At 39.2% G+C, this 21,178-nt stretch overlaps 1 protein-coding gene across 1 annotated transcript in view; it reads left to right on the top strand.

The window, feature by feature from the left end:
• ERC2 (ELKS/RAB6-interacting/CAST family member 2) overlaps positions 1-21,178 on the top strand; it is a 916,748-nt gene that overhangs the window by 548,146 nt on the left and 347,424 nt on the right. Inside the window, exon 14 of the mRNA XM_029918083.1 lies at positions 14,974-15,134. Coding sequence (XP_029773943.1) covers positions 14,974-15,134 — 161 coding nt within the window. The remainder of the gene's footprint in view (positions 1-14,973; positions 15,135-21,178) is intronic.

Below are 21,178 nucleotides of genomic sequence, written 5' to 3'. Positions count from 1 at the left end.
TTATGACCTGAGCTGGTCAGATGCCTAACCAACTGAGCCAATCTGGCACCCCTAAACTTGCTGAGATTTTGATAGGAACTACATTAAACATACACATTAGTCTTCTAACTGTGAATACTCCATATTGCTCTATTTATTTAAATTTTCTTTGATTTCTTTCATCAGAAATTTGTAATTTCCAACATATAAATCCTGTAAGTTTTTTTTTTATGTTTATTTATTCTTGAGAGAGAGAGAGAGCATGGGGGAGGGGCAGAGAGAAAGGGAGACACAGAATCTGAAGCAGGCTTTAGGCTCTGAGCTGTCAGCACAGAGCCTGACATGGGACTCAAACTCATGAACTGTGAGATCATGACCTGAGCCAAAGTCGACACTTAACTGATTGAGCCACCCAGGTGCCTCAATCCTTACATGTTTTAAGTTAATACTGAAATATTTCATTTTTTGGAGTTATTGTAAATGGTATTTAGTTTTTAATTTTGATTTCCACATATTATATATGTGTGTGTGTGTGTGTGTGTGTGTGTGTGTGTGTGTATGACTTTTGTGTGTTGAACTTGTATTCTGCAACCTTGCTGAACACATTTGTTGGTTCTAGGAATTTTTGTAGGTTCCTCAGGATTTCCTGCATAGACAATATTTCATTAGCAAGTAATGAGAGTTTTATTATTTTCTTTCCAATTTTCATGCCTTTTATTTATTTTTCTTGCTTTGCACAGTGGCTAGCACTCCCAAGTATTAATGTTGAATAAGAGGGGTAAGAGCAGGGGTGCCTGGGTGGCTCAGTCAGGTCAGCGTTCAACTTTGGCTAAGGTCATGATCTTGCAGTTCATGAATTTGAGCCAGCATTTTGGGCTCTGTGCTGGCAGCTCAGAGCCTGGAGCCTGCTTCAGATTCTGTGTCTTGCTCTCTCTCTCTGCCCCTTCCCTGCTCATGCTCGCTCTCTCTCGCTCTCGCTCTCTCTCTCTCTCTCTCTCTCTCTCTCTCAAAAATAAAATAAACTTTGAAAAAATGTAAAAAAAAAAAAAGAGGGATAAGAGCAGATATCCTTGCCCTTGCTCCTTTTCACAGAGGAAAACATTCAGTCTTTTACCATTAAGTATGATGGTAGCTGTAGATTATTTTTGATAAATGTTCTTTATCATGTTAAAGAAGTTCCCCTGTATTTGGCACATATATTTTGAAGTGCAATTTTGTACTTTTACTGTGATTAGGTATGTTATATGACATAGTTGCCTTTAAGAAAGAGGGATGATTGTTGGTGGGCCTGATCTAATTAGTGAACCCTTAGCAGGGAGTGGGCTGTTTCTCAAGAAAGGGTCAAGGCATGAGAAACATTTGATGCAAGGGAGATTTTTCTGTTGCTGGCTTTAAAGATTTGAGTGGGCCATGAGGCAAGGAATGCACATGGTCTCTAGGAGCTTGGCGTGGTAAGGAAAAGGGAACCGCACACACCTACAACTGCAGGGAACTGAATTCTGCTTCAACCGCATAAACTTGGAAGAGGGTCACCCTTAGCTCCAGATGAGAATGTAGCCTGCCATATCTCAGTTTCAACCTTGTGAGGCTCTGAGTGGAGAAACCAGTCACACCATGCTTCCTACCTGGACTTCTGACCTATGGAACTGTCAGCTATTAAGTTGGTGGTAGTTTGTTACAAAGTAATAGAAAATTAATTATAAAAGTCAAGTAAGATATTTTGGAACAGCACTGGAATCAAAGTGGTACAGTGAATATTGGACTCCAGTGACTCGAATGGGACCCAGGTCTATTCACTCAATTATGTTCATCCATATATCTTTGGGTGCTAGTTGTATGCTATATGCTGTGTTCAGGCCGGAGGACTCAGAGGAGAATGAGCTGGTCTTTTGTTTTGTTTTGTTTTGTTTTTAACTGTTGAGGGTCTCATGGCCCTCATCCATCTCAATATAGTTCCATCTAACAATTGTCCCATTATATTTGTACTCAACAATCATACCCACATTCTGGTAAAGAGTAAGCCATCTACAATTCTTAGGTAAATCCCATATCTTTTCTGAGCTTGAGTTACTCATCAGTTAAATGGTCTGTTTCTTTGGAAGTATGTCAGGATCAAATGGGTTATAGGAAACCAAATCAGACATAATGATTACCTCACAATATAGTTTCTTCTCTTCTTTCCTTTCTCTTGGCATCCCTTCCACAATTATTTATTGACCCTCTACTGTGTGTTTGAGAAGATGCTGGGTCCAGTGGGAGGATCAAGGATGCAGTGGATTCCATATGATCAAGGATGAAGGTGACATACAGGGAGGCTGCTACCTATTGCTCAAGATTGATGGAACTGTGATGCAAGGGGCCTGTGGGGACCAGGAAAGGGCTTGGTGTCAGGCTTGATTTGGGTGATTGAAATATGTCATCATTGACAAGGGTATCCTGCAGACCAAGCCAGTAGGAGAATTCAGAGTAAAAGAGGTCTCCTTCATTCATTCTTTCTCCTTGGAAATGCCTCAGAACTGTTTTTTGCATCACAAGAAAGTAGGTCTGTTTGAGAACACTGCCCCAATTTGATGAGTGGGAATGAATAGACCTTGGTAATTGAGGTGGCTTAGTGGCGTGAACAAATGGTTCTGGCTTTTTAGGGCCTGACAACTAATGTTGAATGATGCAGAAACAAAATAATAACAGAATTAGAAAATGCTAGACAAACACAAAACAAAACAAATGAGCAAACAACCACACTGGGCTTCCAAAACCTGTAGGAACTTTCTTAAGGAACAGTAATGAAATGAATACACATTGTGGGGTAAGGTGAGGTGGCAGGAATGACTGTTGACAGCTCTGGAGTCACCGACACTCAAATACTCCCTGGTGAACCGGGATTATAATCAGCATAAATCTAAGTGACTGTCAGGGGCTAAGCAGCCATGCCCGGAAGCGTGGCCTGAGTTAACATTATTTTGGCTGAGGGTAACTGCCACCAGAGGGCCCCGCCCTGCTCTCGACTCCAGCTTTATAAATCTCCTTTGGAGGCTGGTTTGCCAGCAACCAGTTGTTCCATGGGAATGGTAGTACTTTCTATGCAGAACTTCCTTGGTTGCAATTTTCAAAAAAGTTTTCTTTTTTTTTTACACTAATAATTCATATTTGTAGCAAAAGTACAAAGAAGAATATAATAGATTGCCTGATGGGTGTGCCTAGAAGCAGACCCATCACCCATATTTCGATGTGCTTCCTTCTAGTCTTTTTGTTCTCTGTGAATATGCATTTAAAACCCCACATGTGGTTGGGGTTGTATTGTATGTTCTGTTTACTAAATTGCTTTTCTCACTTAGGAATTCATGAACCTCTTTCCTTTACATTTATAGTGTTTAACATCTGTCCAACATCTTAACAGTTGGATGCCTCTAATTTACTCCCCAATTTCTTTGTAACACACACCCCCCCACACACACTCAAATTTATTTAACACATTTATTTGCAAGGTGTATTTATATGTATGCATTTATATTTATATGTGTGTCTCTATACACATACATACACAATTTTTATTCTGATTTTTATAAGCAACACTATGATGAACATGCTTATTATATCCTCAGAATAATTTCCTCTGGGAACATCCTTTATGATATCCGTAGAATAAATTCCTAAAGTGGAATCACTGGATCAAATGGTAACTCATGAGTTATAGTGAACTTAAAGGAATTTAAGTATTTTTCTCATATATTTAAAAAAGGTAAGATTTCCACAAAGGTTAAAATAATTTTTAAAAGCCATTGGACAATCATGTTGTAAAACTTGGATGTTCTGGCTCTTTTCATTATAGTAGACACTAGAATTGGCTATTTAAATTTTAATTGATTAAATTGCATTAAAAATTCACTTCTTATGTTGCACCAGTAATATTTCCAGTGCTCTTTTGCCACATGTAGTGACATGTGTATTGGACAGAGCAAATTAGAATCTCGCCATCCTTATAGGAAGTTCAACTGGATAATATTGCTCTAATATCTTCATGAGTTCCTTCATGATTGTGTTTGGAATTTAGCTGAGTTAGACTAAAATATGAAAAACACATATTTTGACAGTGATTAATTTGGTTTGTTATAGATTTTGTAGTAAAAATTTGCACCATTCCATTGAAGATGAAAAATACTGTGTCTCTCTGAAAATGTAAGAAGATAGAAATTCATTTTTTTCCTTGCTTATTCCTCCTCTACTAGGCTGAAAGCTAAGCACCAGTGTTTAAACTAACATACTCTTGATACTGATTACAGGTTACTGCATGCTTGTTATCTGCCCACTGTGTAGCTCTTGCAACTCAGATATTCTTCACAAGCAGCCCCGGAGGTACAATTATTATCTGCATTTTACAGAGAAGGAAAGTGATGTAAACAGAGGTCAAGTATCTTTTACAGAATCACATAGCCAGTGCATGACTGGGTCCTGATTGGGACCTAATCCTTCTGGCTTCAGGGTCCATAGTCTTAACCACTAGCTCTGCTGCTTCCATGAATGTCCAGGACTGCTAGGGAAGAAAGGACGAGCTCTTTGCCGTGCTGCAGAACTATGCACACATAAAGTAAAGGATACTTCCCAGTTGTTTAAGAAGTACTACACCAGGGGCGCCTGGGTGGCTCAGTCGGTTGAGCGGCTGACTTTGGCTCAGGTCATGATCTCATAGTTTGTGAGTTCGAGCCTTACATTGGGCTCTGTGCTGACAGCTCAGAGCCTGGAGCCTGCTTCTGATTCTGTGTCTCCCTCTCTCTCTGCCCCTCCCCTACTCATGCTCTGTCTCTCAAAAATAAATAAGCATTAAAAAAGAAGTTAAAAAAAGAAAAGGAGGTACTACACCAAAAATATGCAGAAACTCATCTACATAGCAGTTTTCTCAAGGAGGTTCCACTCAGCCTAGTCTGATATGGAATGAAGAATTCTCAGGGCTTTGTAGAGAAACTTTTATTCATTTGTACTATAACACTGTTTGATTTAACATAATCTAAGTCAAATGTATGCATTTTCCACATTTCTTCTCTATCCATCTTTTATTATGGTGTGAGGTTTTGTTAATAAGCCTGGGAAGAGAAAAATGGAGAATTTAAAATGTAGTCAAAATCAAAGAGCTTGAACCCAAACACACTTACTTTATGTGGGTATTTGTTTGCTGCTGAAGGATCAGAGGTGACACATTTAAGCAAAGCTCCTAGTTACTTTAAGTTTAGCAAAGAGGGAACAAACCTTAAACACAGTCTTGAGGGTGGCCAGGTCCAGGCAGACAGCAGTCTGAACATTTTCAGTTTCAACCATTTCCAAAAGGTGTCACTCTAAGGCAGCAGTGGGGAGGTGAGAAGGAGGTGGAGATAGAAATGTCAGATAAGAGTAATTGGAAAAATAAGATTAGGAGCCTCGTTTTAACAGCTCTTTTGCTCACAACATCACTGTCTGAGATGTTCTTGCTGTTGACGAGGGAGGTTTCAGGTTTATCTTCGCCTTCTGATCTCTGGGTGACCTTCTCTGTGCCCAGAGTCGAGCTGGGCCAGGTCCCAGCTATTCCCACAGGACCAATTCACATTCCAATTTGGCTGTAACCTGGGATATGGGGATTTCTTTGGCTCTGTGTTCTGGTGCAAACTGAGAACTACCATCTTCTTGCACTCAGGATGAGTGGAGACTGAAAGCCAGAATGGATACTGAAGTCTAAGGCAGAAGAGCTTGTGTATTTTTAAAACATCATTTAAAAAACTTTAAAAATTACAAATCATTAACACAAAATAGACTCCAACTCATGACTTATGATTTAAGAAAAAAATTGTTTTATCAAAATATTTGAAGATCAGCTCTTGCCAACCAAGAAAAAGCATGAGATGTTGCCACGTGTCAGAAAGAGACACACAGAACCCAGAGTGAGACTCTTGGCAGATAACTGAGAGAAAAGCTGGTTTTCAAATATTTAGTTAAACAACACAAATGTGTGTGTAAGTCAAAGTCGACACATGTTAATGATTTAAGGTCTTAAACAGGTTTTTTATTTTATTGTTTTAAGATTCCACTGTTCACTTTAAAAGTTCCAACAATTTCTCCAGAGCTGGGTGTAAGCACTGGACTCTTTAGAAATTCATTTAATGGCCTCATTATTTTTTTAATGTTTATTTATTTTTGAGAGAGAGAGAACGGGATAGGGCACAAGCAGTGGAGGAGCAGAGAGAGAGGGAGACACAGAATCCAAAGAGGATTCCAGGCTCCGAGCTATCAGCCCAGAGCCCAACGCAGAGCTCGAATGTGTGAACCATGAAATCATGACCTGAGCTAAAGTTGGACACTTAATCAACTGAGCCAACCAGGCACCCTATGGCTTCATTATTTTTAAAGTGTACAGAGTTACGAATTATTCTAATACATTTGAATAGTCCTAGTAATTTAACCATTTTATAATATGCCACATGTGATGACTAATAAAATCAGAAATGACACACAACTATTTTTTTTAATTGGTGTGCCCCTGTGGCCTAGTAGGCATCTAGCTTGAAGAAACCTTTAATTATTATTTTCTAGATTTGTAACACAAAGCTGATATTTTAAAATACAATCTTAGCTTTCTAGGTATAGGGTCAGAATTTCAGTTTTGACATATTTGGGCACTTTTTAGGAAATTATTTTAAATTGGAACATCTTGAGTCTTGTAAAAGACTTCTGAGGTTGCTGTGAATTCTGTTTTCATTGAAGGTGGCATTTTAGGAACTAAACAGCTTTCTAAAAAATATATATATTTATTTTCCTCCAGATATTACTGTCTGGTGAATTACCAATAGATATACTTCTAAAAGAAGCAAATGCTGTGTTAAATTGAGACAAATGTGGTTTTTTCCTCCTGGATTTCTCAAAAGTGGTTCTGGATTCATAATCCCTGTGATTCTCTAAATAACAGTTCCCTAATGAACAGGACCACAGGGCCCCCCAGCCTGGGCAGCCAGCACTCATCTCTTCCTTTTCTTCAACAAGTCATGTCCACTAGACTGATTTAGGGGAGGTAGACCATGAGGCCTTAGGGCAGGACTGGCTCTTGTTTTACTCTTGCTTATCACTCAGTACTTTTCCTTAATAGCTTTTTTTTTTTAAAATCACAGTTGTGATTAAGTAGTTTTTTGATTTAAGCTTGTCTGTGAAACCAGACAGCTTCTGAAGAGGAGCCTGTCACAAGTGTCCAGCAGAATGCCTAGCACATAGGAGACATCCAGTGAGGTGGTGGAAGGAAGGAGGGAGTGCACGTCTTCTAGGTCCCAGGGCAGAGCATGTGGGCTATAGAGCAGGACAAAACCCTGCTTGCTTGTACACCAGCACAAAGCTTGGGACATTTTTCTTGTGCCATCCTGACACTCAGGTTTCTGGGTGCTCTTTGTGGCTGCTGGCGTTGCATCAAATGTGGGGCCCCCTTGCACTTAGGAGCTGAGTAACTGAGCCCCCTCATCTCCGTAGCAAAGAGAAGGTGCTGGAGGCAAACAGAGAGCAAGACTTTGGAGGGTGTTTGGTGAGGATGGCAAGGGGGCCGCTGATTTATGGGGTAGGAAAGTATCAGGTTCGGACTTACACTTCATCCATCATTGCACTAAGTAAGTCAAAGGAGGGTGAGGGCATTTCAGAATAATGCCTTTGCATTCCCCTTCCTCCCATTCTGCAGGTATTTATTGAGTATGGATGCTAGCGTTGTGTCACGGGCTGAAGGCACTTCCAAAGAGGACAGATATGTGGTCTTTGCCCTCCAGAGGATTATGATCCAGTGGTAGTGACTAAGCATACACATGAAAAATTGTGCAGAAATATGAAGTAGTATTTGATTTGGTGGTATAAAGTCAAGTGTCGACAGTAAGAACTGGTATTGGTACTTGGGTTGGACTAGGGACAATGGTTAACTGTCACGTACTGGACAGTTCCAGGGTATCCAACACAGAGGGCCAGTTGCTTTATGCTCTTGCCAGTCTTGTGTAGGAGTTGCCATTTCCTTCCTATTTCATAGAGGAGGACCTACAGATTTAGAGAAGGGTCAGTAATATCCAGGGTACCTAGACTAGGCTGCACTTTGGAATTACTTTGGAATCATTTGCATCTTTAATAAAATACTGAAGCCTGACTCCCACCCTCAAACATTATGATTTAATTGGTGGGAATGTAACCATAGCATCAGGACTTTTACATATTTCCAAAGGATTTTAATGAGCAACAAGGTTTAGGAAGCACTGAGTTAAGATTGGCCTCCAGTTGCAGAGATCCTATTGTGAAACCAAAACTTGAACCAGGTGTGTGCTTTTCAGAGCTCCAGCTTTTAATCACTGTATCCTGTGAAGGAGGCCAGGGCTCTGTGACAGGGCCTTAAAAGATGGAAGAGTTCAGTAACTAGAGGGGGTCAACATAGGGCAGTCCAGGGGTATGCGTGTGTGTGTGTGTGCACGTGTGTGTGTGCGCATGTGTACGCAATTGAGGGTAGATGAAAGGAAGCACAGAATTTGAATTCAGTAATAAGTAAGCATAAAATGGATTGAATCCTTATCAGGCACTGTCTTAGGCGCTGACATTTCTATGGCACCAAGTACTAGGCATTGTTCTTAGGGTATCACAGATGTTAACCCATTGGATCTTTATAAAAGCCCTGTGAGCTAAGTTCTGCTATTACCCTTACAGCACAATGGAGGGACCTGAGGCCCACTGAACTTTTATAATTCACTCACCGTGACACAGATAGTAAGTGGTAAGCTAGCTCCTGAATTCTGTTTCATTACCACTACTACCTCTTCTGTTAAGAATGTACTATTTTCATTTGCCAGTGTCTGGACTAAGAACTTTATATTCATTACTTCACTGAATACTTGAGTAACTCTTATGAGAAGTACTTTTGCTACAGATCAGAAAACTCAGACCCTTTCCCAAAGTTTTATGACTAATATGTGGTAAAACAGATAGGATTAGTACAGTCTGGCTTCATAATCATGCTTCTAATCATTCTCAGTATTTTAAAATATGTTAAACATTTTTAATGTTTTTTATTTATTTTTGAGAGACAGAGACAGTGTGAGCAGGGGAGGGTCAGAGAGAGAGGGAGATACAGAATCTGAAGTAGGCTCCAGGCTCTGAGCTGTCAGCACAGAACCTGATGTGGGGCTCGAACCCACAAACCGGAGATCATGACCTGAGCCGAAGCCGGAGGCTTAACTGACTGAGCCACCCAGGCCCCTCTAAACATTTTTTAAAAATTCAAATTAAATCCTGAGTGGAATTCTACATATAAAACAAATACAAGTAGAATGACTCCCTGCAAATGGGGGATGGTGGACAAAGATCTCTGCTAATTCACACTCCTCCTCCCATGCCATTAACCAGTTATCAGGCTCCAGATGTCCTTGGGGAACCCCTGCTGCTCTGGAGAACATAGTTTGAAAGCCACCACTGTGGGTAATTGGGAGCTCCTTGAGATGTTGGAGCCAGGCCAGTGATATTTTTGACAGTATATTGGTGGTTTAGGCATGTTGTCTTGTCAGTAGAGGTAAGTTGTGACAGTGAGTCCTCTGGGACATCTTTGAATCCCAGACCCAAGGGACCCAGTTAAAAGACATATTCAAACACACACAGTCAAAATAGCTGAAAAAAATCAAAAGGGTAGTCTAGTTCTTCAATTTGTGTCTTTGGAAAACATTGAAGGGGCCCTAGGAATAACCCCTCGCAACTTTTTCTTCCTTCCCTTTTTCTCTTCACAATTTCTTTATTTTGCCTTAAGACAAAACAAACTTCACTCTGTCCCAGGTCTCAAGGATCATTCTTCTTTCCCCTCTGACTTCTTTCTCCCACTTTTTTATTACATAGAACATCGTAGTCTGTGCTTCAGATTCCTGTACCTTTGTGCTCAGTTTCTCAAGTTTACTTTGCTACCCATTGGCTAATTCCATGTCCTAAAATCCAGCAATGGACCTGGCTGAGAGATACACTATGATGGGGAGAAGCTGATCAGGCAAAGCCATGTCCTTATGGGTAGAGACAAAGCCTGGGAACACACACACACACACACACACACACACGTGCGCGCGCGCGCAGTTATTTTCAACCCCTTCAGAAATGTGGGAGGGGAAGGGACCTGAGCTTGAGGCATCAAAAGTAATGATAGAAGGAAATGATGGATCCCAGAAGTATTTCTAAAATAGAGCAAATAAGACTTGATGATAAATGAAAAATAAATGAGGAAGGAGAAGAAAGAGACAAATGTGGTTCTGAGGTCTTAAACATGAGTGACTGAGAAAAGGTCGGGGTGTTGGACCTGTGGGTGATTAGGGAGTGGCAGGTTGGGAGGGCAGGAGTGGGTAACAAGGATTTGGTTTAGGCAAGTGTGCATGGATCATGAGTTGGCCTTTGATAATCATGAATCTAAAGTGGTATTGGGACATTCAAACAGAAGTGATCAACAGGTGGTTAGGTATATGTGAAAGGGGTCAAGTGAGTAAAAGATAAAGTTTGGAAAGCTATCTGCTTAGTGAGAGCTGTGGCGACAGACTTCAATTCTCCTAATGATACACATGGATGAAGAAAATGTCTCTAGTAATGACTAATAATAACTAGTAATAAGAGGAAGGATCCAATTACAGGCTGCAGGAAGATGAATTTACAAAAGAAACGTGGGAAATAGGTTCTCAATCTAAAAGAGAGCTTCAGAGAACACAAGGGAAGAGTTGGTTTTAAGAAAATGGGGGGAGAGGTGGATATGACCTCTGTGTTTACAAGAGACTATTTAATGACAAGGGGAAAATTCTTGTGAAACATTTATTGAAAACTGTTTAGAAAGTTGTATGTAGCATCCCAGTTATACATACATACATACATGGAGAGAGAGAGAGAGAGAGAGAGAGAAAGAGAGAGACATGGAGAAATTATAATAAAATGTTTAGAATATTTATTTCCAGGTGGAATCAGGTGATCTTAATGAAAAAGAATATCATCTAATCTGAATTAAAAAGAGAAATTTTAAATATTCATATCTGATCTTTTACAATTTGTACAATGAGTGTACTCTGATTATCAGAAAAAATCATTTTATTGATGATAGGTAGAAGAAGAATAAATAATGTGTAGGCTAAATCATCTCACTTCATGCCCACAAATATGGGATAGAATAAGCAACATGGTCCCCTATTTCCTGGTAAGGAAACCGAAACTGAAAGAGATGAAATAACTTGTATCCATCACATAGTAAATGATGGAACTGTGATTCTAATCTGGTGTGGGTTTTTTTTTTTTTAAGGCACAAGCTACATATGCATAGCCAGCTAAAAGTTTATTTCAAATGAGGGGAAGAAGTTGGCTGTACAAACTATGCATTAGGAAAAGACATGTGGTGAGAAGGAAGGTACTAGTGGCCTGCAAGTGCAGAGTTTCCATGTGATAGCAAGAGCGAAGAGCAATGTCTTTTCTTTGTGAGAGGGGACTGGTAGTGGGGAGATGGAGGCAGCTATAGGGAACTCAATAAGAATTGGGACAGTTGATCAGTCAAAGCAGACCAGACCAGGCTGGGGTAATGGACAGCTTCATCATCTCATGGTCTAGAACAACAAAGGTTTCTATCTTGCTTATGTGATGTGGATTGGCTTTGGGCTTCTTCGTTGTGATTACTCAGGGACTGAGGCTGAAGGAGGCATCATCTGAAACATGCTTCTATAGTCACAGGGAAAAGGGAAAGTTGGGGTTGAGTACTAGCACTTAAATTTTTCTACCTGGAAATGACAATGATTTTATTGGCCAAAAGTGCCACCCTAGTTAAAAGGGAGAGGGGATTGTGGCCTTACTGTATGCCCCTAAGGAGAAGAACTGGAATATTGCTAACCACAATAGGGAAAACATTTCTTTCTTTTTAAAACTCCTGCTGTGGTAGCAGGGGAAATAGTTTGTGGAACTCCAAGCATTTAGCACAGGAGGTATCATGGGTATCACCTAGGAAGCTGCATCCAAGAATCAAGTGGTCATTTGTACATCAGAGAGAAACAGTGGCTATGTGAAGACTAAAACTGTGTACCTGAGGCCAGTGGCCCTGATGATCCTCAGTGTGTGCCATGCTAACTGGCCTGGGGTATATGAATTTGGAGGAGTGGGAAGCCTTGGCCTGAGAAACTGCTGGAGACTCTGGTTGCAAAGTGTTGAGAATAGGAGTCTCACCTCATACTAGGAGTTATTGATGCTGGAAGCCAATGGTTCTCCATAAATAAAAACTCTGGACTGCATCTCTTAGATGCCCCTGTTTCTCTAAGTGGTTATTGCTGAAATGGCCAGGGAAGCCTGCAAGTCATTACTCTAAAGTGTAATTGTTACAGTTGGGTTAATCTAAAACTAGCTGGGGCTGGTCCCAAATAGTAAAGAGGCAGGTGAACTAAGAACTGGGAAACCCACTCTGACCAGTGTGAGGTGGTATCTCAGTGTGGTTTTGATTTGTATTTCCCTGATGATGATTGATGCTGAGCATTGTTTCATGTGCCTGTTGGCCATCACAGTGTCCTCTTTGGAGAAGTATCTCTTCATGTCTTCTGCCCAGAGTGGCTAGAATGAACAAATCAAGAGACTACAGATGCTGGCAAGGATGTGGAGAAACCGGCACCCTCCTACACTGTTGGTGGGAATGTAAACTGGAATGGCCACTTTGGAAAACAGTGTGGAGGTTCCTCAAAAAACTATCAATAGAACTCCCCTATGACTCAACAATAGCACTACTGGGCATCTACCCAAGAGATACAGAAGTGCTGATGCATAGGGGCACATGTACCCCAATGTTCATAGCAGCACTTTCAACAATAGCAAAATCATGGAAAGAGCCTAAATATCCATCAACCGATGAATGGATAAAGAAGATGTGGTGTATATATATACAATGGAGTACTACATGGCAATGAGAAAGAATGAAATCTGGCCATTCGTAGCAAAGTGGATGGACCTCAAGGGTGTCATGCTAAGTGAAATAAATCAGGCAGAGAAGGACAGATACCATATGTTTTCACTCATAGGTCTATCAAGAGAAACCTAACAGGGGACCATGGGAAGGGGAAGGAGGGGAGAAAGTTAGGGAGAGGGAGGGAGGCAAATCATGAGAGACTCTTGAATACTGAAAACAAACTGAGGGCTAAAGAGGGAGGAGGAAAGGGGAAGAGGAGCAATGGTTATGGAGGCTGGCACTTGTGAGGAAGAGCACTGGGCATTATAGGGAAACCAACTTGTCCGTAAACTATTAAAAAAGAAAAAGAACTGGGAAACCCAGTTGAGTAGTTCTGTGTGTATGGATTGCAGACAGATCAGCTTCAACTTTATGAGAGAGAGAGAGATTTAGCAAGTGAGAATTCTGGATACTCTTCCTGTTCTCTGAGGTGAATAGCGAATTTGGAATAGAGAGCGATTTATGAAAGGAAACAGGGCCATGAAGACACAGGCCATCCCATAGAGGGTTAGACAGACAATATTTTTTGGCACTTGGAATGATCATAATTCTGATATTTTTTTTACACTGCTATCAAAAATGGGAACAGAGGGAGAGGAGGAAAAAAACCTGCTTCAGTCTCACCAAGTACTCCTTTAAAGAAGGGCTACTAGTTATATTTATAATATTCTATAATTTATATGAGAAAAAATTATGATTGCTTTTTAAATTTGTATGTTTCTAAAGTTAAAGAATACACTATTCTACAATTAAGCAGGTGTAGTTCTGGGACTTTCATGGTTAATTTTCGTATTCCTTCCTTTTTAAACTCTTTTTGGTCTTGGCTTTGATTTACATTATATGGTCATCAAATTTCTCTTTTTATCAGGGAAAAATGGAGGGTTTTCTGAATCTTAAAAGCATGTAATTTACCTTGGATGTGAACTATAATGCTTATTCTGAATAAATTCCATGTAAAACTGAAGAAATTGTGTAGAAAGTCTTTATGAATTGGAACTTAACATGTCATTGACACATTTTGAAGGGCTTTCTGTTGACTTTAGTGATGGATGATCCCATTCTGCCAAGTTCAGCTGGAAGGGGGGTGGCTTAGAAACCCAAACATCAACTCTGGAATCTAGAAACTTCCTGGAACCATGGTTTTAAATCAGCAGGGTGGATGCGGCATGCATCTGTGCAAAGGATGGCATTTCACTGGATTGCTCCATGGAAGTCTCTGGCGCAGAACCATAAACACCAGCCCTCTTTGTTGTGTGTTGGCTTTTAAAAGCCCCCAATGGTTTGGGGAGGATAAGGCCTTGCCTTGGGGCTCCCTAGTCCAATTTTTTGGGACCTGGCTAAAAATCCTGGATATTCGATAGTCTGGCTTATTTCTATGGTGTATTAGCACCCTATAAAAGTTACATGTCATTTATTTCAAGTTTAGAACCCTCTCAAACTTCAGGAGCAAACCAAACTTGAACGTTTTGTGGATAGAATTCTGTTTACCTTTGGCCAAACCTTGCTTCCTGAAAGTGAGGCAGGGAGGTGAGGTGAGATGGGGCTCCTGAGGCCCCTTGGACATCAAATCACTTTTGCCAAACAGGGCTTTGATAGGTTAAAACACAAATGAATCTGAAACACGTAGATTAACTTCCTGTCAGAATACTCTGGGGCCTACACACAAAAGTATATTGTGCTGGACAAATGCATTTTGAGTGTTGCCTTCCGCCAACTGTGAGCCAGTATCTGAGACTCTTGCCAAACACAGGTTGAAAATGGGTCAAGCCAGTTACCTTCTACTTCTAATAAATATATTAAATAGTTTCTATAAAGGTTATTGGACAGTCCAGTTGAATGAGAACCTTGGAGAAATCTGGATATTTCTTGTGTTTGAAATATTTATTTTCAACCAATGACAAAGAAAGAAAGGGCTCTAACATACAGTACCTGTTCAAGAATGGCTGATTCCTTTGTGTCTATTGTCGGAATACAGAGCAGCAAAGAAGGCCTTGTGCTTGAATGAAGGAGAAGTAATGCACCGTGTCCTGTGTGCCTTTCAGATAGAGGAACTGATGAATGCGTTGGAGAAGACTAGACAGGAACTAGATGCTACCAAGGCACGCCTGGCCTCCACACAGCAGTCCCTGGCTGAAAAAGAAGCCCATTTGGCTAACCTCCGAATAGAAAGGAGAAAACAGCTAGAGGAGATTCTGGAGATGAAGTGAGTACCCATTTTTATTTTCCTAGTTTCTCTTTCCTAACTTTTCTTTAGGGATTGGGAAAAGAAGGCTAGAAAAGATGAAGAAAGAGTTTGAGGAAAGAATAATTTAGTCGACTTGACTATTAATTTCTATAGCCATGCTTTTTATTTTTTAATAAAGCTTTCATGTCCCAATTTGCACATTTTTCATTTTTGTTATTCCAAAAAATCCAGTATTAAATTTTGTGTGTCTGTGTTTTGTGGATGGCGCTGTCATTCTTAGATTTGTCTCAAAGGTTTGCACTGGCCAGAGACAGAGGCCTCGTTAAGCACAATAGTAATTTGAGTGCTGCCCAAAGTTAATTGGAAACCTTTCTGAGGAGGTATTTCCTAATTGTGACTATAACTTTGCTAATTATATTCTTTTCACATGTGTACAATGCATAGCTTGTGTTGGCTTTCACTGAGTGTCAAGGTTGGCACCTCTTTGTTTAGAAAGCAAGGTGTCTGACTTGCTGGGCTGATAAAAACACACTTAGAAATTCCCCTACTTCCTCCCCCTCACCAGAGGGTAGGGTAGGTAAGGGGTAGGGGGAGAGACTGGAACCAATCTGTGTCTTTGATTTAATCAATAAAGTGTGGCCTCCTGCTGGGCAATAATCCTTCCTGTGGGCCTATAACACACCCATCTCTACCTAGCTCCTATTTCATTCTTACAATGAAATAACATCACCATGGAAGAACATAGGAAAGAAAATTACTCAAAGATATTAGAAATAATCACTTGCTATGGATCTGTTCCTAGAGAAGTTAGGCATGAAGCAGTATCTCTCTATGAGTTAAGATGAAATAATCACCAAGATATAATTTAAATTTAACTTCCTTCCACAGTAAGGGAAACGTACATAATTATGGCATCTTAAGCCTGTAACATAGACTTTGAAATTGGTGGCTAGGTATGATAGCATGACCTTATCCTGACCCCACAAGTCCTACACATGGTTAACATTAAACCCAGAAAGCTTAGATCATTGAAAGTATGGAATGAAATATTTTGAAGGACTTAATAATGAGGACAAAACTTCTTTTCCTTGTCAACTACCTCAGTTTCTCCAAAACCAAAGAATAAGTAATTTTTTTCTGTATAAACTTGCCTTTTTTCTAATAAAGTAATATATAATAAAAATAGATATTATTATTCTCTGTGTAGAAGTAAGGGACCTGAGATTTAGAGAGATTTTAAGTAATTTGCTTAAGGCCATCTGGCCAGGATTAAAACCAAAATCTTTTACCTCAAGTTCCCTTTCTACTATCTTATTTTCTCATGGAGGTTATGTGAATTCCACTAAGCCTGGAACTTCATCAGTTTGAGTCACTGTGGTTGTCTATCACACTGCCTAGAGCGGTGCGTAGCATATGGTAAATGCTCAGTAATTGTTTATTGAATGAGTAAATAGAATCCAAAAAGTGGATTTTACATAGCTAAGAAAAAAAGTAATTTAGACATCAGTGACATTACTAGCTTGATCAATAATTTATTAACAATAGCAGTACATTGATTCCATCAATATTTTTTTCCATTCACCAATCCCACTTCTGCCTCCTTGTATGTTGTAATGTGTGAAATTCAGCCTAGATTATCTTATTGTTCTTGAGCTATCCCAAATTGTATCTCCTGGAGTAATTTATTATGCCTTTTGAAGGAAACTTCCATTACCTCCTGTTTATAAAAAGGACTTATACTTTCAGCATTTCCAGAGAACAAATAATGGTGAAGCACCTTGGCTTGGCAGTCATTAGACCTAGGTTGGAATCCTGTAGCTTCCACTTGGCGGCTGTGTGGTTTAGGGGAAATGACCTTAACATTGCTGACCCTTCTGTTTCCTCCTATAATGACTTTCATGGAGTGGTTGAGAGGAGAGGCACTCGGGAGGGCTTGGCACATGGAAAATGATATATGTGTGTAAATGACTCTATCAGCCAATGAAAATATGTCATTTGTTTAGTATACTTTGTGAAGAGTATCATTTATCTAAAATTTGGATTTATTTTTCTTAAACATATAAACCTTTTCTGTGTGTATGTTTTCCCACTTAATTTCATGATTTCAGATAGCACCTAACTAAGACCTCTTTTGGTGAATTGCCACATTATTGCTCAAGTGCTTAATCTTCTGCCACTGCAAAATAAATACAGAATTCCTCTGTTAATTCCTTTGGTAAAAGTAACAAAGCCCCGCTTCATTAAGTCCAATATGGACCCTATTCACTATTTAACTGACCCAGAAGCCCTGCTTATGGGCTCTGTCCCAGGACTGTGGGGACACAGGTACTGGGCAATTATATTGACCAACAACCCCAACTAGATTCATGAGCCCCCTGGGCTGTTCAAGACAACCAACTGGTTTGACCAATCTTGATTTTTAAGCTAAGTTGACTTATTGGTTACTTGACACTAATGGAGTTGGTGTAAGTTAGTGGAAATAAAAAGATGGGCATATCCCTGTCAGTACTTACTATCACTCTGTGCCAAGCATTGTTGGTTTTCTTTCAACTGGCAGGCATTATGTAAGCAACTTTAGGTGATGTATAACCATTTCTAAACCCTGGTGGGAAGAGAGAGGCTGTGTGGTATTAAAGGACAAGAGGGGTAGGGCTGTGAGTCAAGAGAAAGGAGATGGAATCTATTAGCTCATCTATAACATTGAGAGATCACTCTCTGGTTACCTCAGTTTTCTCTTCAGTAACATGGAGGTGATAATAGCTGTCTTGCCTACTCTGTAGAATTGTTGTGGAGACAGGATTTTTTTTAAGGTACTGAAAGGAATATAAACCAGCATATGTGAAAGTGCTTTGAAACATAAAAGGGACTTTTGAAATGAAAGGTGGTGTCTGTTAAATTCGTTGTAAAATCAAATGGCACAGAGTTTTAAAATTGGAAAGCAGCTGGATCCAACCTCCCAGCGTGCATAAACCAGACTCCTATCCAGTGAAAATGGTGTTCACCAGAACCTGGTGAATGCCCTACTAAGTCATGAGCACTTGCAGGTACTTCATTGGTCCTCCCGTGGAATGAAATGGCTTTCCATGTAATCGTCTCACTTGGTTTTGTTTTTGTTTAGAGCTACACAGAATTAACCTAAGCCCCCATACATAGCACAGGCAGCATTTTAGATACTTCTTCTGATAGTAGGGTTCATTTTAGAAAAGGAAAATGATGAAATATGAAGACAAAATAAAAAACAAAATCCTCCTAATCCTACCATGCAATGACAGGCGCCGTGGCATTTGGTGCATACCTTTACAAGTGCTCTTTACTTTCTAACAAAATTCAATTGTACTCTCATATTTTGTAAATAGTGCTTCTTTTGCTTACTTACTGATGAACACCGTTCTGTGTCACATAGAATTGTATTATTTTTAATTAGTTAATATTTTATAATGTAGGTTCACTTCTTTATTGGACATTTGCCTTGGTTCATATGTTTTCCCAATATAAAGAATGTTTTGATAAGCATTCTGCTCTTTTGCTAACTTATTTTTAAGTAATTGTAGATTGTATGCTGTTACAAGAAATCATTTTCCTCGGTGGCAATATCTTGCATAATTATAGCACAATATCACACCAGGAAATTGATATTGGTACAATTTACCAACTTTATTAAGATTTCTCTGGTTTCAGATGCACTCGTGTGTGTGTGTGCGTGTGCGTGTGCGTGTGTTGTGGGTATTTAGTTATATGCAGTTTTGACACATGTATAAATTTGTGTAGCTAACTGTCACAATCAAGATATAGAGCCATTCTGTCATTGCAAAGATCCCTACCTTTTGATAGTCACCCCCAGCTGTTTCATTTTTAACCAGAGTTTTGTTTTGTGTTATATCATTTTAGGACATGTGCCATACTGGTCTACATTTTTTTTTTCTCTCCCATTCCTCTGGGGCAGGGCAGGGGATTATCTTCCTAGTTTAAATTCAGATTCAAACTTAGAATGAGAAAATATTGTTTGATTCCTCTAATTTGAAGTTTTCTCATCAGTTGGTTTTATTTTATTCATAATGTAATTTATTTTTCCTATTGGATATCTAGAACCTGTCATGTGGTAGGAATTTCATCAACTTTTGAGAATGAAAGGATGAATTAGCTCAAAAATTTATAAGTATTCATTGATCACCTACTATGTGACAGGTACTGTTCTAGGTGAACAAAGAGAAAAATATTTTACCTGATCAAGCTTACATTTTAGTAAAATGAATGAAGGAAATGAACAAACTCATAAATAAGCAAATAAATGAATAAATAGATGAATAAAGCAGTTTCTTCTATAACCAAAGAAAATTGGAATCTCCTTAGAAAGCTGTTTCTAAAGGTAAAGACTCTCATAGCTCTTTGGGGGTAAAGAAGGACATGGAAAATGCAGGGTACCTTCCTTTAGACTGAGAACCCTTTCAGGAACCAAGGTCAGAGGAAAGCCTTTGACTGTATTTCATGTATGCTTCTTTCCCCCACCCCAACACCTCCCCATTTAGTTTGCTTATTATTTGTTAGTATTCTGTCAGTCATTATGGAAAGGAACTAACAGTCCACAACCCTGCATTTTAATAGAAGAGCACAATATTCACTTTCCCTTGTGTCTAAGATTATTCTTTTACTTAAATAATATCTAAAACCTCTTGTTAAAACATCTCCTAATGTTTCATCTTTGTTCCATTTGCTCCTATTTAAAAGGAATTTTATTAAATTAATATTAAGAACATCATTCTATATGTTTGGTTTTATTAATGCTGGTTAATAAGCTTACATTTCAGTAACCAAAGCCCAATTATTTAATTTGTGACATATGAATTTGGTATCTGTAGCTAAAAGGAATTGAAGGCCATGAGATATGTACTTAAAATCTGTGTGCTTGCTCAAACGATTCCAGCTAGCATTGTAATTTAATAGACAGAGAGGCAGGCTGACTGATACGTTGCATTTAGTATTAAATACTGACTGAATAAGGGTTTTGAGAACTGGTTAATAGTTACAAGACTCCAAGTGTGATTGGAGGTGCTTATGTAAAGATTTAGACTTCCTGTGGTGATTTCTGGTGCTTATATAAAGATTTTAAGGAAACCTCTACATTTTAAACCCATCTGATGATGTTGTAAGATCTATCTTAATTTACTGGGTATTGTTGCATTTTAGATATCTTCTCTAGATAGCCTCAGAAGCCTTTGTATACATTGAGGTATTTTAGGAAGTTTACTGTGAGGTAAGGCAGTGCTTATTCCAAGGCATTATCCTGTTGGCCTCTTTGATCTAGGATCCCTTTTGAGAGAGCCACTCATTAGGTAAGTATCCATCAAAGGAGAGGCAGGGTACAAAAAAATGATAAAATTAATTTATTCTTTACTTCATGCCAGCATGAGAAAAGACAAATCACACTTCTTTAGGGAGGAATCCTAAGTGCCTGGCAATTTGAACAGGATAAATGAAGCCTGGGAGAGGAGTTTTGAAGGCATCCCTTACTTAAATTGATAAACTCAGTTACACCATCCTACAGAGATGTTATGAGGATTGAATGAAATTACACATTTATGAGAAAGTTATTTTTAAGTAGTAAAAGGTCATATATATGTGTGTGTATGTGTATATATGTGTGTATATAATGTTATGTTGCGTATTAATATGTTAGGTTAATACATAGTTTGCATACACTGATCCTGTCTTCAAATTCCAGTTAGCCTTATGCTTTCAACAATGTTTTTTTTGTTTTGGCTATAATGCAATCTTCTCTCTATCCAATTGTTTGTTTAGAAAACCTTTGACATGTCCCCTTTAAAAAATATTAAATACTATGGTTGTGTGTTGTAGAATGTCCCAGTTTGTCTGGTTGTTTGTATTTACTACCTGCTCAATTTGAAAAGTAAATTGAGCCATCTAGAACACTGATGAAGCTTGTCACAGCTTTCCAGGTTACCTGCAATGATTGAGGACAGGTGGCAGAAAGAGAGGGGAAATAAATGTCTTGAAGAACGGCTCATCCAACATCGATTGTGGTTTGAGCTGCAGACAGTCACATA

This window comes from Suricata suricatta, chromosome 12 (genome assembly GCF_006229205.1).
Source record: "Suricata suricatta isolate VVHF042 chromosome 12, meerkat_22Aug2017_6uvM2_HiC, whole genome shotgun sequence".
Lineage (NCBI taxonomy): Eukaryota > Metazoa > Chordata > Mammalia > Carnivora > Herpestidae > Suricata > Suricata suricatta.
Note: the sequence above shows the minus strand (reverse complement) of the source record. Positions and strands in the feature narration are given on the sequence as shown.